Source organism: Petaurus breviceps, unplaced genomic scaffold, assembly GCF_028583685.1.
Source record: "Petaurus breviceps papuanus isolate PSGF00001 unplaced genomic scaffold, PetGlider_PUasm1.0 90903, whole genome shotgun sequence".
Lineage (NCBI taxonomy): Eukaryota > Metazoa > Chordata > Mammalia > Diprotodontia > Petauridae > Petaurus > Petaurus breviceps.
The window spans coordinates 4,012,859-4,025,239 of NW_027187376.1; the positions used below are offsets into that span (position 1 = coordinate 4,012,859).

The 12,381-nt window shown below is 38.3% G+C and overlaps 1 protein-coding gene across 12 annotated transcripts in view; it reads left to right on the plus strand.

The window, feature by feature from the left end:
• Positions 1-12,381, plus strand: part of FN1 (fibronectin 1) — an 85,222-nt gene that overhangs the window by 46,553 nt on the left and 26,288 nt on the right. For 6 of the 12 annotated variants that reach the window (XM_069075190.1, XM_069075191.1, XM_069075196.1 and 3 more), the window contains exons 21-27: positions 62-156; positions 2,321-2,489; positions 3,165-3,251; positions 5,636-5,827; positions 7,453-7,725; positions 8,813-8,995; positions 12,289-12,378. In XM_069075190.1, coding sequence (XP_068931291.1) covers positions 62-156; positions 2,321-2,489; positions 3,165-3,251; positions 5,636-5,827; positions 7,453-7,725; positions 8,813-8,995; positions 12,289-12,378 — 1,089 coding nt within the window. The remainder of the gene's footprint in view (positions 1-61; positions 157-2,320; positions 2,490-3,164; positions 3,252-5,635; positions 5,828-7,452; positions 7,726-8,812; positions 8,996-12,288; positions 12,379-12,381) is intronic. The other 6 variants (XM_069075193.1, XM_069075195.1, XM_069075200.1 and 3 more) reach the window with 1 other exon arrangement.

The following is a 12,381-nucleotide window of genomic DNA, read 5'->3' on the forward strand; positions in this document are numbered from 1 at the left end:
GATTTCAAAGTACAGCGTGACTAGGCTCGAATATGGCTCATTCATTGATTTCACTCCACAGTGCAACCCGCCAGTTCCATTCCTCACTATAACACAGAGGTGACCGAAACCACGATTATCATCACCTGGACCCCGGCTCCAAGAATCGGCTTTAAGGCAAGTTGAGCTGCATTCTAACCTGAAAGAGCTCTGAGGCACTCTGATATTTCATTTGTATTCTCAGAAGAAAATGAAGCCTTTAAAAATGTATAGAAAAGTGCATCTTTAATGATTTAACATGAAAATCATCCATAAGTTCAAGAAAAATCCACTTAACAGACTCGTTTGACAACAGATTTTTGTTCAGTAGGTGACTCTCTTGTTAATGACATAAGATCCTTTCTGTAAATGGCTGGTTTCACATTTCGGCTTTTTTCTTTTTTAAATGAAGATGGAAAGGGGAAAGTTAAATGCCAATGAGTGCTATCATCATTATCTTCATTAACATCATCATTGAATTCTTTTTGGAATAAAAAATGTAGTAAGGATGGTGAAAATAGTTGTGAGTTAACTATAAGTCAAGGCTGAAGGCATCTATGTAGTATCTGCAGGCTTGAGGGGTGTTTTGTTTGTTAAAACATCAGGCGTCTGAGACAGTATGGGGATGGTCATCCAAATGCTGTGCCTAGTTGGGTATCAAGAGAAAGCTTTGCAGTAGATTTCCAGCATGCCATCTGAGTCTCTAGATAGTATTCTGACTTTCAGAAACCTTTTTATGTAAAAAAAAAAAAACCTGTGCATATAATTAACGCTAAAAAAGGGTAACTCATGCTAAAAATCAGTGTTTAAAAGAACTTTGTATTATTCCATAAAATTCCAAAACAATGTCAGATTCTTCACTTATAATACATCTTTCTGTAATGGAAGGCATGATCACAGATTCAGAGTGTTTGGGGCCAGGTCTGATGCTGTACATATGTAATCTTTGCTACTCTGAAGGTTGAAGCTTGTAAATCTCAAATTCTGGAGTACTGAACTGCAGAGGGCTAAGCCAGCCAGGTTCCCACACTAAGTCTGGCATCAATATAGTAATCCCCCAGGAGCACGAGGCCAGGCCCAAGTTAGGAAACTCCTGTGCCAATCAGTAATGGGATTGGCCCATGATAAGCCTCTGTGCTTTCAGCCTGGGCAAGATAAGGAGGACCCCTCTCCCAGTCTCTATACTACATACCCCTAAAAAGTCCTTGGGCTTTGCTTTTTTTTTTCTCTACAAGGTATAACACCTGCTGTTGTCTCTAAACTGCAGCCAAAAAGTCTTCTGTTCATGAATAGGTCTCATTAAAACAGAGAATGCTAAAGGAATTTCTGGCACATTAAATAATAATGAAAATTAAATATTTTGCATTTACAAAGTACACCACCATTCACACAGCCTTTTTCACACACATTATCTCATTTGATCCTCAACACTCTCCTGTGAATTAGGTATTATTATTCCCCATTTTCCAGATGCAGAAACAAATATTCAGAAAGAGGAAATGGAAAGGAAGGGGAAAAGCATTTATTAAGCATCTACTATATTCCAGACACCGTGCTAAGCCCTCTATAAGTATTATCTCCTGTGAGGCTCTACATGGCTAGTAAGTAATAGAGCCAGAACAAGAAACCAAGTGGACTCCCAACACGGCACTCTTTCCAAAAGAAATAGGCACTGGGTTTTGCCCTGAGCCTCCCCTACATCATACAGTGGACAAACAGTGTCCATAGGGTTTGGGCATGTATCTCTCCCAGTAGGAGAGGCTTATAGTAACAATAACTGGCATTTTTATAAAACATTCAAGTTTTCAAAGTGGTTTACACATATTATCTCATTGTCAAACCCCACAATAACCTATGAGGCAGACTATATTTTATTATACCTATTATATGAGAAATATATATTATGTACCTATTATATGAGAAAACTTAGGCTTAGAGGAAGCTAGTAATTTTTCTATGCTTACGCTACTACTAAGCATTGCTATTCAAACAGTCTTTCTCTGAAACAATGTTCAGCGCCTTTCAGTTACACCAACTCTCTGCTCTCGTTTTGGTCTTTCTGCTTATTATCTTTCCAACCAACATGCTAAATTTCTAGCCATAACGAATACAACAAGATTCTTGTGTACTTTGCCTAATTATCTGAACCTTTCTGGAATTTCCCTCATATTACATGAAGCTATAGGATTTTGGATCTTTAATCAGTAACTCATAGCAATAGAGGACTTTACTTGATTCTGGTCAATCAAAAACCAGATAAGCTAACGACTATATTCTTGTCAACTTGCCTATCTCCTTTCAGTTGGGTGTACGACCAAGTGAAGGTGGAGAAGCTCCCCGTGAGGTGACTTCGGAGTCTGGAAGCATTGTTGTGTCTGGCCTGACTCCAGGAGTGGAATATGTATATACTGTATCAGTCCTACGAGATGGCCAAGAGAAAGACGCCCCAATTGTGAAGAAAGTGGTTACACGTAAGGAGATTGTATTTTTCAGTACTCTCTTTTCTAAAAAGTAACATGTATCCCTTTTCATCTAGTTTGTCAGCATAAACAGTTCTCTCCATGTTTCTATACCATTTTATAGATGGGACACTAACATTATTTGTTTTATCCTTAATGTCAAGCTTCAGGATAAAGTCATGTTAATGATCTTATAGCTTCAAGAAATGGTCATTCCATGCCTAGACAGAATTTTAGTCAACATCACCAAGAGAACTGCTACTCCTGAGAAATATACCTGGGGGCGGCCAGGTAGCACAGCGAGTAAGAGCACCGGCTCCAGTGTTGGGATGACCTGGGGATCGAATCCAGGCTCAGACACTTATTACCCACTCAGAAACACCTGGCCGTGTAACCTTGAGCAAGTTACTTAACCCCAATTGCTTAGGGGCGGCCAGGTGGGTCAGCGAGCAAGAGCACCGGCTCCAGTGTCGGGATGACCTGGGGATCAAATCCAGGCTCAGATACTCAGCACCACACCCAGAAACACCTGGCCGTGTAACCTTGAGCAAGTTACTTAACCACAATTGCTTTAAAAGAAAAGAAATATACCTGGCAGAATATTAGGTTTTCTATAACTTTCCCTAGTGTGCAAGCTCTAGAATTATTGGTTAATTCACAACAATTTAATTTTCTTATTTCATATAGCACTATCTCCACCAACCAACCTCCACTTGGATGCAAACCCTGACACTGGAATCCTAACTGTCTCCTGGGAAAGAAGCACCACCCCAGGTAAAAAGATACTGGAAATAGTAAGACAAGTAAAAGGAAATAGTCTCCTGATTCAGGAGTTTTATTCACTCTTTTCATTTCATAGAAAGGTAGGGCCAGAATTATAAACATTCAGTTCTTTATAAAAAGGGAACAGGGGAGCTAAGATACATAATATCCCATCAGATAAATAATGCTTTATTGGAACATTTAAGAGTACATTTTCTACAGCAGTGATGTCAAGGTCAAACTGAAGGGGGGGCCCTAAACTACACATATAGACTTAGAATAACCCATATTAATACTATCTACACTCTATTGCGTTTTTATTTATTTTGTTAACTATCTTCCAGATGCATTTAAGTCTGATTTGGACTGCACTCAGGAATGGGGCATGTGTTTGACAATTCTGACCTAAATCCATGATTATGTTTTAGTAGGGAGCTATTAGCAGAAATGGGGGTTATTGATGGAATATAGTCTGAGGATATTGCAAAAGAATGACAGGAGATGCAGAGAATCATGATCAGAACTACAGTGGTTCATTTCTTATTTCCTTAATCCAAAGTGCTCATGAGGGCTCAGAAGAGTCAAGAGGGTCATGCTCTCAGCTTGATGGCATCCACAAAAGGGAAATAAATGTCTTTGGGTTCCAAAGCTGAATAGGTTCCACTTTCCCTTAATTATGAGTGGTTTGCACAGCTCCTTGATACAATTCCATCTGAAAGGCATGAACTATTCTCTGGCACTCTCTAATACTTGATGAAATGGTTCTGAACAGCCTCCTTTTTCTATTTCGTCTTAAAGATAAGTATTATTGCAAGCATAATGGAAATGTAGTTTGACATTTGATGGTAAGAGCAAATTTGCAGATAATCATCTAAAACTAAAATGATTTATATATGCTTTTTATTCATCACCGAAAATTTGGTCAAGTAGATACACAAAGTGTGTATCCACAGCCTGTTCAAAAGGCTTAAATGAGTTTTATCCACAAGACTCCTAATGTGAGTACACACACACACACACACACACACACACACACGTAAACCATTGAGAATTAACTAGCCCATCGTCTATCACAATTTTGAAAAATTTCCCTTGCATTGACTTCTATAATAGGGCCTTGTCTTCTATAATGGGGCAAGGAAAAGGGCATATTTTTTCATTTTTATTTTAAAATATATGAGATAAGAAAAAATTCAATGATAGTTATTCATGTTAATTGTTTTTATTCTTCCTTATATTTCTAGAAATTTTACTTTCTACCTAAGCAATCCTAGGAAACAAAAACAATTTAAAATTCATTCTGTTTCCAAAATATATAGAAACGATGTTCAGTCTTAATGTTAATGACAAAATGTATTTTGAAAAAAAAATTATCCACATGGGTATTTTTGTTTCAAATCCCATCTACCAAACAACAACAACAAAAAAAATATTGTTACTTAATGTTTTTCTGTTGGGCAAAACAAAGGCCAAAATAAGAAAAAATGTTTTCATGAGAATTATTGACATACTTAATGATGATGTTCCCTGCTTCACTACTAATTTGATAGTAAGAATGAGATGCTACTCGGGGTGGCTAGGTGGAGCAGTGAATAGACCACTGGCCCTGGAGTCAAGAGGATCTGAGTTCAAATCTGGCCTCGGACACTTAACACAAAAACTAGCCATGTGACCTTGGGCAAGTCACTTAACCCCAACTTCCCTACCTTCCCCCCTCAAAAAAAAAAAAGAATGATGCTACTGGTTCAAATTACACTTTAAATTTGCAGTTTGATTCCCTAGTTTGGGGGGGGTCTTTTTGGAGGGGGAAGGCAAGGCAATTGGGGTTGAGTGACTTGCCCAAGGTCACATGGGCAAGTTTGTAAGTGTTAAGTGTCTCAGGCCAGATTTGAATTTAGGTCCTCCTGACTCCAGGGCAGGTGCTCTATTCACTGCACCACCTAGCTGCCCCAATCTCATTTGATTCTCACAACAGCTCTCTGAGGCAGGTGTGATTACTACTCTCATTTTGCAAGTGAGCAAAGTGATAGTATAAATCAAAAAGTTAAAACTGAAAGTCCTCAAAAACCATCTTGTCCAACTCCCCCATTTTACAGATGAGGCAAGGTTGAGGTAGTAAGAGTCAGAAGCAGTATATGTACCCATTTATTATTTCATCCATGTCAGAAGATTTCCTTCATTGAAAGAGACTATGATAATTCCATGATTCAGTAGATGGCCTCATGAGTTGTTGCAGCCAACAAAATTCATTTCCTGGGGGGCTAGTCTTGTGCTGATGAGGCATACAGTCTCTGCATTCCTGTCCAACCTGGTAGGACCCTCTAAGAATTTAGACTCTGCTTGTACAGGCTCTGAGAGTAACTAATTATTAATTATTCCATTTTGGTTGTATTTAGACATCTCTGGGTACAGAATAACCACAACACCAACAAATGGCCGAGAGGGCTATTCTCTGGAAGAAGTGGTCCATGCAGATCAGAGTTCCTGCACTTTCGAAAACCTAAGTCCTGGCCTGGAGTACAATGTCAGTGTGTACACTGTCAAAGGTGACAAGGAAAGTGTCCCCATCTCCGATACCGTAATCCCAGGTAATGGCAAAACACATTGTAGTTGCGGCTATTGATTGCAGATGCACTGTTTCAATAGCCCTGGGGATTCCACCCTTAATCCCCAACGGGTTCTGTATATCTGGTATGTTTGGGCTTTAACTTTTTGTCTCTTCACCAAGCCAAGAAATTACACCAGCTGCTTGGACAAATGCTTGCTGATAATGCAGCTTTAAATGTCTATGCTTTCCTGGGATGCTATTTGCTCCTACAGATACCTGATGTAGTGGCATAATTATAGCAAATATTAGCATTAACCCTGCACTGTTTTCTAAAGTGGAAATTTTACTAAAATATTGTTATTTGTGCATATTCAATATTCACTAAAAGTAATATGGTAAATGCATCTTATTACAGCTTTATTTAACAGATAACTCTTCTCTCACATTTTGTAAAAATATTATAATTTTTCCCAAAACTAAGCCCTAACTTCAGCTCAGTTATTCAACAAATCAGTATCTTGAAACTTCTTAGCCTATGTCATTTTTTTTTTTGCTTAAAAACATCATGCTGGTTAAAGAGACCACCTTCAGGGTGTGATATGAAAACCAACATGACTTTCTTGGTCAATGAAGTGAGCAGGAAAATTCAAGCCATACTGTTTAGTTTTCCTTGGCTTTGATCCATCCAAAATGAAGTTGTTACAGGGTGCCATGCACTGGACAGATATGCATGGAATGTTGCCTTTCATAGTTTTTAGAGTATTGCTTACCAATTGTAATTGATTTTGATAAATAAATTAAGCATAAAGGCAGCATGTGGTACTGGCTAGCATACTAAGCTTGAGGTCTAGAACACCTCAGTTCACTTCTCACTTGTAATGCTATCTAGATGTGTGGCAAATCATTTAATCTCTATATAGCTCAGACAATTCCCTAGCACATATCTATCCAGTTAAAGAGGGATTGAAAGCAATACTAATGAAGGGAATTCTCACACTAAGAATTCTCCTTACAGTGACAAAAACCACAGATGCTGAGCATAATCATATAATTTGGTGAAACAAAATAGTGGTGAAGGCTTATAACCCATACCTATCTGTTCTATGCTTATATTCATCTTTGGATGGGAATTGTCATGTGTAAAATACAGCATTATGGGGTATGGTGTTGCTTAGAGTTCCCTATAGAAAACCTATCATCCAGCAACCTCCTTAAAAAACCGAACAAGCCTTTTCCAAGCAAGCTTCATGTTACTATTCCTAAAGAGTTTGAATTTGGGTTCCGTTTTTTTCTTTTTTTAGTAACTGATACATGTTGAAGATGTGATAATGGGATTCTGGGAATAATTTTGGCTTCCTAAAGAGTTTTATTATTTTACAAACCTACGTGGTTCAAATTGTACAGATGGGGTGGGGAACATTTTCAAAAATCCATTCAAATTTAAAACAGCAGTTTGTAATATATTTTGTGCTGGGAAGAAGCCAAAAAAAATGTTGATCTGGAAATCATTTTCAGATAACTCTGACAAGAGAAGTTTGCATATTACCATCATTGCTTTAGCATTCCATCAATTTTACTACTTGTCACCTGATGAACACTGCTTTATTTTTCCTCTTTTTTTGCCTCTATTTTCCTTTTGCCCTTTTTTGCTTTATAACCCAATAGAGGTACCCCAACTCACTGACTTAAGCTTTGTTGATATAACCGATTCAAGCATCGGCCTGAGGTGGACCCCGCTAAACGCCTCCACCATTATTGGGTACCGCATCACAGTAGTTGCAGCAGGAGAAGGTATCCCTATTTTTGAAGATTTTGTGGACTCCTCAGTAGGATACTACACAGTTACAGGGCTGGAGCCTGGCATTGACTATGACATCAGCGTTATCACTCTCATTAATGGCGGAGAGAGTGCCCCTACCACTCTGACACAACAAACGGGTGAATTTTGAAAACTTCTGTGTTTAAGACATGGATGGTGTTGCATGTTGGTAACAGCTGCTTTGGTCAAAGATTTGGCAGTTTCAAAGGAGAATCAAATCATTTACCCAAATTGAAAAAAAAAAAGGGGGGGGGAGTATGCATTTGGTAAGATAGATTAGAAAGAGAGGGGAGGCAGAAGATATTATCAGATGTGATATATTCAAAATGAATGTGAAGTCACCCCTAAAATTAGATTCCATTTGAAACTATGTAGAGCAAGAAAATAGATCTGATATCTTTTATGTCTGAATGACATAATTAGTTATATTTGCATATTGCTGTACTGCTCATTACAAATGTGAGTCCTGGGTTCCCAGGTGAGCATTACTGAGAAGCCTAAACCTGCTTCCAGATAACTGCTTTCCAAATATATTGGTCTGCTCTCTCTGCTTCCCAACAATGTTCTGTGATCTCTCCTTTCACATTGGCTGAGTCAAAGAGCACATTGAGTGCCTCTTTTGAAAGAAAACCACTCTTTAATCAAAGGCTAGTGACAAGCATGCAACACTGTAAAGGTTCTCTGCTATGCATGGTTACAAAACAAACAAACATGCTGAGAACCTCTTTGCATGAGTAGAACCCACTGACTCAGGAAATATAGCCATACCAGTAGCTGTAGACGTACCAGTCATGGGCACATACAAGATACTTTTCTCTTTCTTTCTATGTGCATGCATTTGTATTTGGAAGTCCTGCTCTGTCTCTTTTTGCTGTGTGGCAACTTAAGCCTCTCTTAGCCTTGGGTTCAATAGTGTCTCCAATGGCACTGATAACGTACTTGAAATTTGTTACTGTGTTTGCAAAATAGGTAAAAGTCATGTTCTAAATATCAAAGATGGCAGAAAGGTTAAAGGAGCCTAACAGTATTCTGTGTGTAATTATAACAGTAGTAGAAAATTATGTAGATTTAAAAAGTGTTTGCATGAATCTGATTGTCATTTTACCTTTTTTGCATGAAATAGTGGGGTTTTTTATCTTCTCTGTAATTTCATTTCAATTAGATTCCATTCTCCAATTTAACTTATGCTTCCATATCTGAACTTAGCTGTCCCTCCTCCCACTGACCTGCGATTCACCAATGTTGGCCCTGACACCATGCGTGTGACCTGGGCTCCACCACCATCTATTGAACTAACTAACCTACTGGTACGATACTCACCTGTGAAAAACGAGGAAGACGTGGCAGAATTGACCATTTCCCCTTCAGATAACATGGTGGTTCTAACAAGTAAGTGATTCACGTGAGCCATCCCAGAAAACCTGGTCCAGAGCATATTGAATATGTTACTAGCATTCCAATATAATTGTAATTTAAAGCAAGAACTTTGTTGGAATACTTACAAATTCAACTCTTAAATCCAAGCAGATAATTGTGTGAATATTTGTGTGTATATAGCTTTCTTGGCATGACTCTGATTATGTTAGCAGAGTTTCTTTGTGGATGGAAAACTCTGGTGGTGAGGACCTAAGATATAACCCAAAGAAACATGTGCAACTCAAGCTAATGTTGGAATGAATTATGTAAGAGTTGAGCCAAATGTTTTGGGAAGAAAAGGTCTAAACTATTGTCACCATATCCATTTTATTAAAATAAAAATGTATCATTGAGCCATATGTTTAGCACGTAGAAACTCAGAATGATATTTTTAGAAGGACAAAATGAGTGACTGTTTGATGTAGTAAGATGTTTCTTTGCTTATTTTCAAGAAAGAATAGAACACCTGGCCGTGTAACCTTGAGCAAGTTACTTAACCCCAATTGCTTTGGGGTGGCCAGGTGGCTAGCGAGTAAGAGCACTGGCTCCAGTGTCAGGATGACCTGGATCAAAACCAGGCTCAGATACTCAGCACCACACCCAGAAATAACTGGCCGTGTAACCTTGAGCAAGTTACTTAACCCCGATTGCTTAAAAAAAAAAAAAATAGACATGGCGGCTAGGTGGTGCAGTGAATAGAGTACCAGCCCTGGAGTCAGGAGGACCTGAGTTCAAATCCGGCATCAGACACTTAACACAAAACTAGCCATGTGACCTTGGGCAAGTCACTTAACCCCAATTGCCCTGCCTTCCGCCTCCAAAAAGCAAAAAAAAAAAAATTTTTTTTTTTAGAGCATCTGTTAGCTAGATATTTCAGGAGAGTAACAACTCAAAGAAAGTAGCACTTTGCAAAACTGACTTCTAGTGGCAGTATGTTTTCTTCTGGCCTAAACCCTTACAAAATAAAAACAAATATAACTTGCTGTGAAATGAGAAGTCATGAGAAATAATTAACTCTTAATAAGGGTTTTTAATAAAGGTTAAAGTGCTATAAAATATATACCTATATACACATATATACACTCATATGTATATGTTTTAGTTATAATTACACATATACATACATACACATACATCTATTTTGTTGTTCAGTCATTTCAGTCATGTCCAGCTTTTTGTGACTCCATGCAAAGATATGGCAAAGATTTGCCAAATCTTTTCCATTTCCTTCTCCAGCTCATTTTACAGATAAGGAACTGAGGCAAACAAGGTTAATTGTGTGTGTGTGAAGAAAGTTTGACTTCTAGGCAAGTGACACAGATAATAGTCTGTCTACCATATTTCCAACATATTTAGAGAGGGATACTTTCTCTCCCTCCACCATGGTCCTTTCCTATCAATTCCTTTGATGCTGGATGAAGAACCAGTTAGTATTTCCTGGGGGGCTTTGTTTTAGGGAAGAAAGGATCATTGAAGAGCATTCTAGTCTTATTTGCCTTCATATGATTGAAAAGCATCGTTCTGTAATTTAATCACAAGCTAGGGATGCAATACTATATGAGTTTTGTATCACAAATGGTAAGCAACATGCTGGGGAAATCTACTTAGTAATATTGTAAAAACAACCTCAAGTTTTCCATATCTAAGAGAGAAAATGTATTTGCATATATATGTGGCTTTTCTTCTCCCACTGGTTCCCAACTGTGGTACTTTTTGGCACACTCTGAAAGTACTTTGTAACCCAGCATATCTCCACCAAATGACCTAACTGATACTTGAGAGTAAACACCTGGAATAAGTGAAAGGTACATCTAGGAATCCCATCAGAGATCTTAGAAGTAGGTGAAACCTCAAGATAGCTTACCTTCCTTAGGCATATATGGTATGATTAACCCACTTTGCTGATGAAGCCCACTGATAGTAGATATGGTTAGAAGGATAGAGCAATGGTAGACAGAGGAGGGCTAATCATAGAGTCATCAGACTGAGAGAAGTAATCATGGAGGTCAACCCAGTCATGGGGATGGAAATTGGTTTAAAAAAAATGCATAAGGCATTTTCAGACCTAACTAGCTTCCTTAGAAGTTCAGCCTAATCATTACTTCCTACATAAAGACTCTCCTGTTACTAGACCTACATAAAGACCCTCAGATACTAGCCCCACCCCGACATTAAAATTATTTACTATTTATTTTCTATATATTCTAACATGTTATCTTCTCCAGGAGAATGCAAGCTCCTTGAGAGCAGGAACTGTTTCATTTTTGTTTTTCTATAAATAGAGTACAAGTAATTAGTTCATAGTAGGACCTAAATAAATACTTCATTGATTGAACAATTGTTCATTTAAAATCAATTTAATTAATTAAAGTGCTGACTCAAGTAAGTAACAAGCATCGGGAATTCCTGCCTCCTCATACAGTATGTATAATAATGTGCAGGACTCTTATTCCAGGAACACATTGACCCAAAATGTTATAAAAGGTCATAATGGAGTGGAGATCTAGGTGAGGATCAGACAGCCTATTCCTCAATCCCCACTTAGATATATTCAAAACAAACAAAAACAAGAAGAGGTGTCATCAGTGGATATAAAGCTGGTCACAAAGACAGTAGAATCTGGATTCAGGTCCCAGTTCTGACACATGCTGGTCAAGTGACCCTTGGCAAATCCCTGAACCTCTCATTGCTTTATGTAACTGTCTCAGACTATAAGTTGGAGAGGTGTCAACCTGCATGGGTAAAGAGAGTGCCTTCATCTAGGAGTTGCCTATATCACTGAAAACACAGGTACAGTCTCTATTCCTTCTTTCAATATAATACAGTATCTCTCCTTTACCACCTCACCCCTCTCCCCATAAAGTGACTGAAAAAAGGGAAACCCAAGGTAACCACAGTGTCCTGATGAGTCTGGGATTAGACTTAACTCCCTTCAGAGTCAGGTTTCTTCTTGAAAAGGTCTTCTTGTGACTTAATTACTGGGTGATAAGGATGTTGTGCCTTCACTGGAACAGATCTACCTTCCCATGGTGCATGGCTAAATATACTACAAAATGGTGCCAGGGGAGATAAGCTTCGCCTCTCCTGAATAATTCCAAAGACGATGTCATGTATAAAAACACCTGATCTACTCTGTATAAGATGGGAGAATGGGTCAAGGATTTGTTCCTTTATCCAGTGAAATGGTCCAAGGAATGCTTGTGATGGCCATGTTTTCAGACTTAAAGCTGAAAATGGTCTTTTTTTTTTTTTTTTTTACTCTTCAGATCTCCTTCCTGGTACTGAGTATTTGGTCAGTGTTTCCAGTGTTTATGAACAACACGAGAGCATACCTCTTAAAGGAAGACAGAAAACAGGTG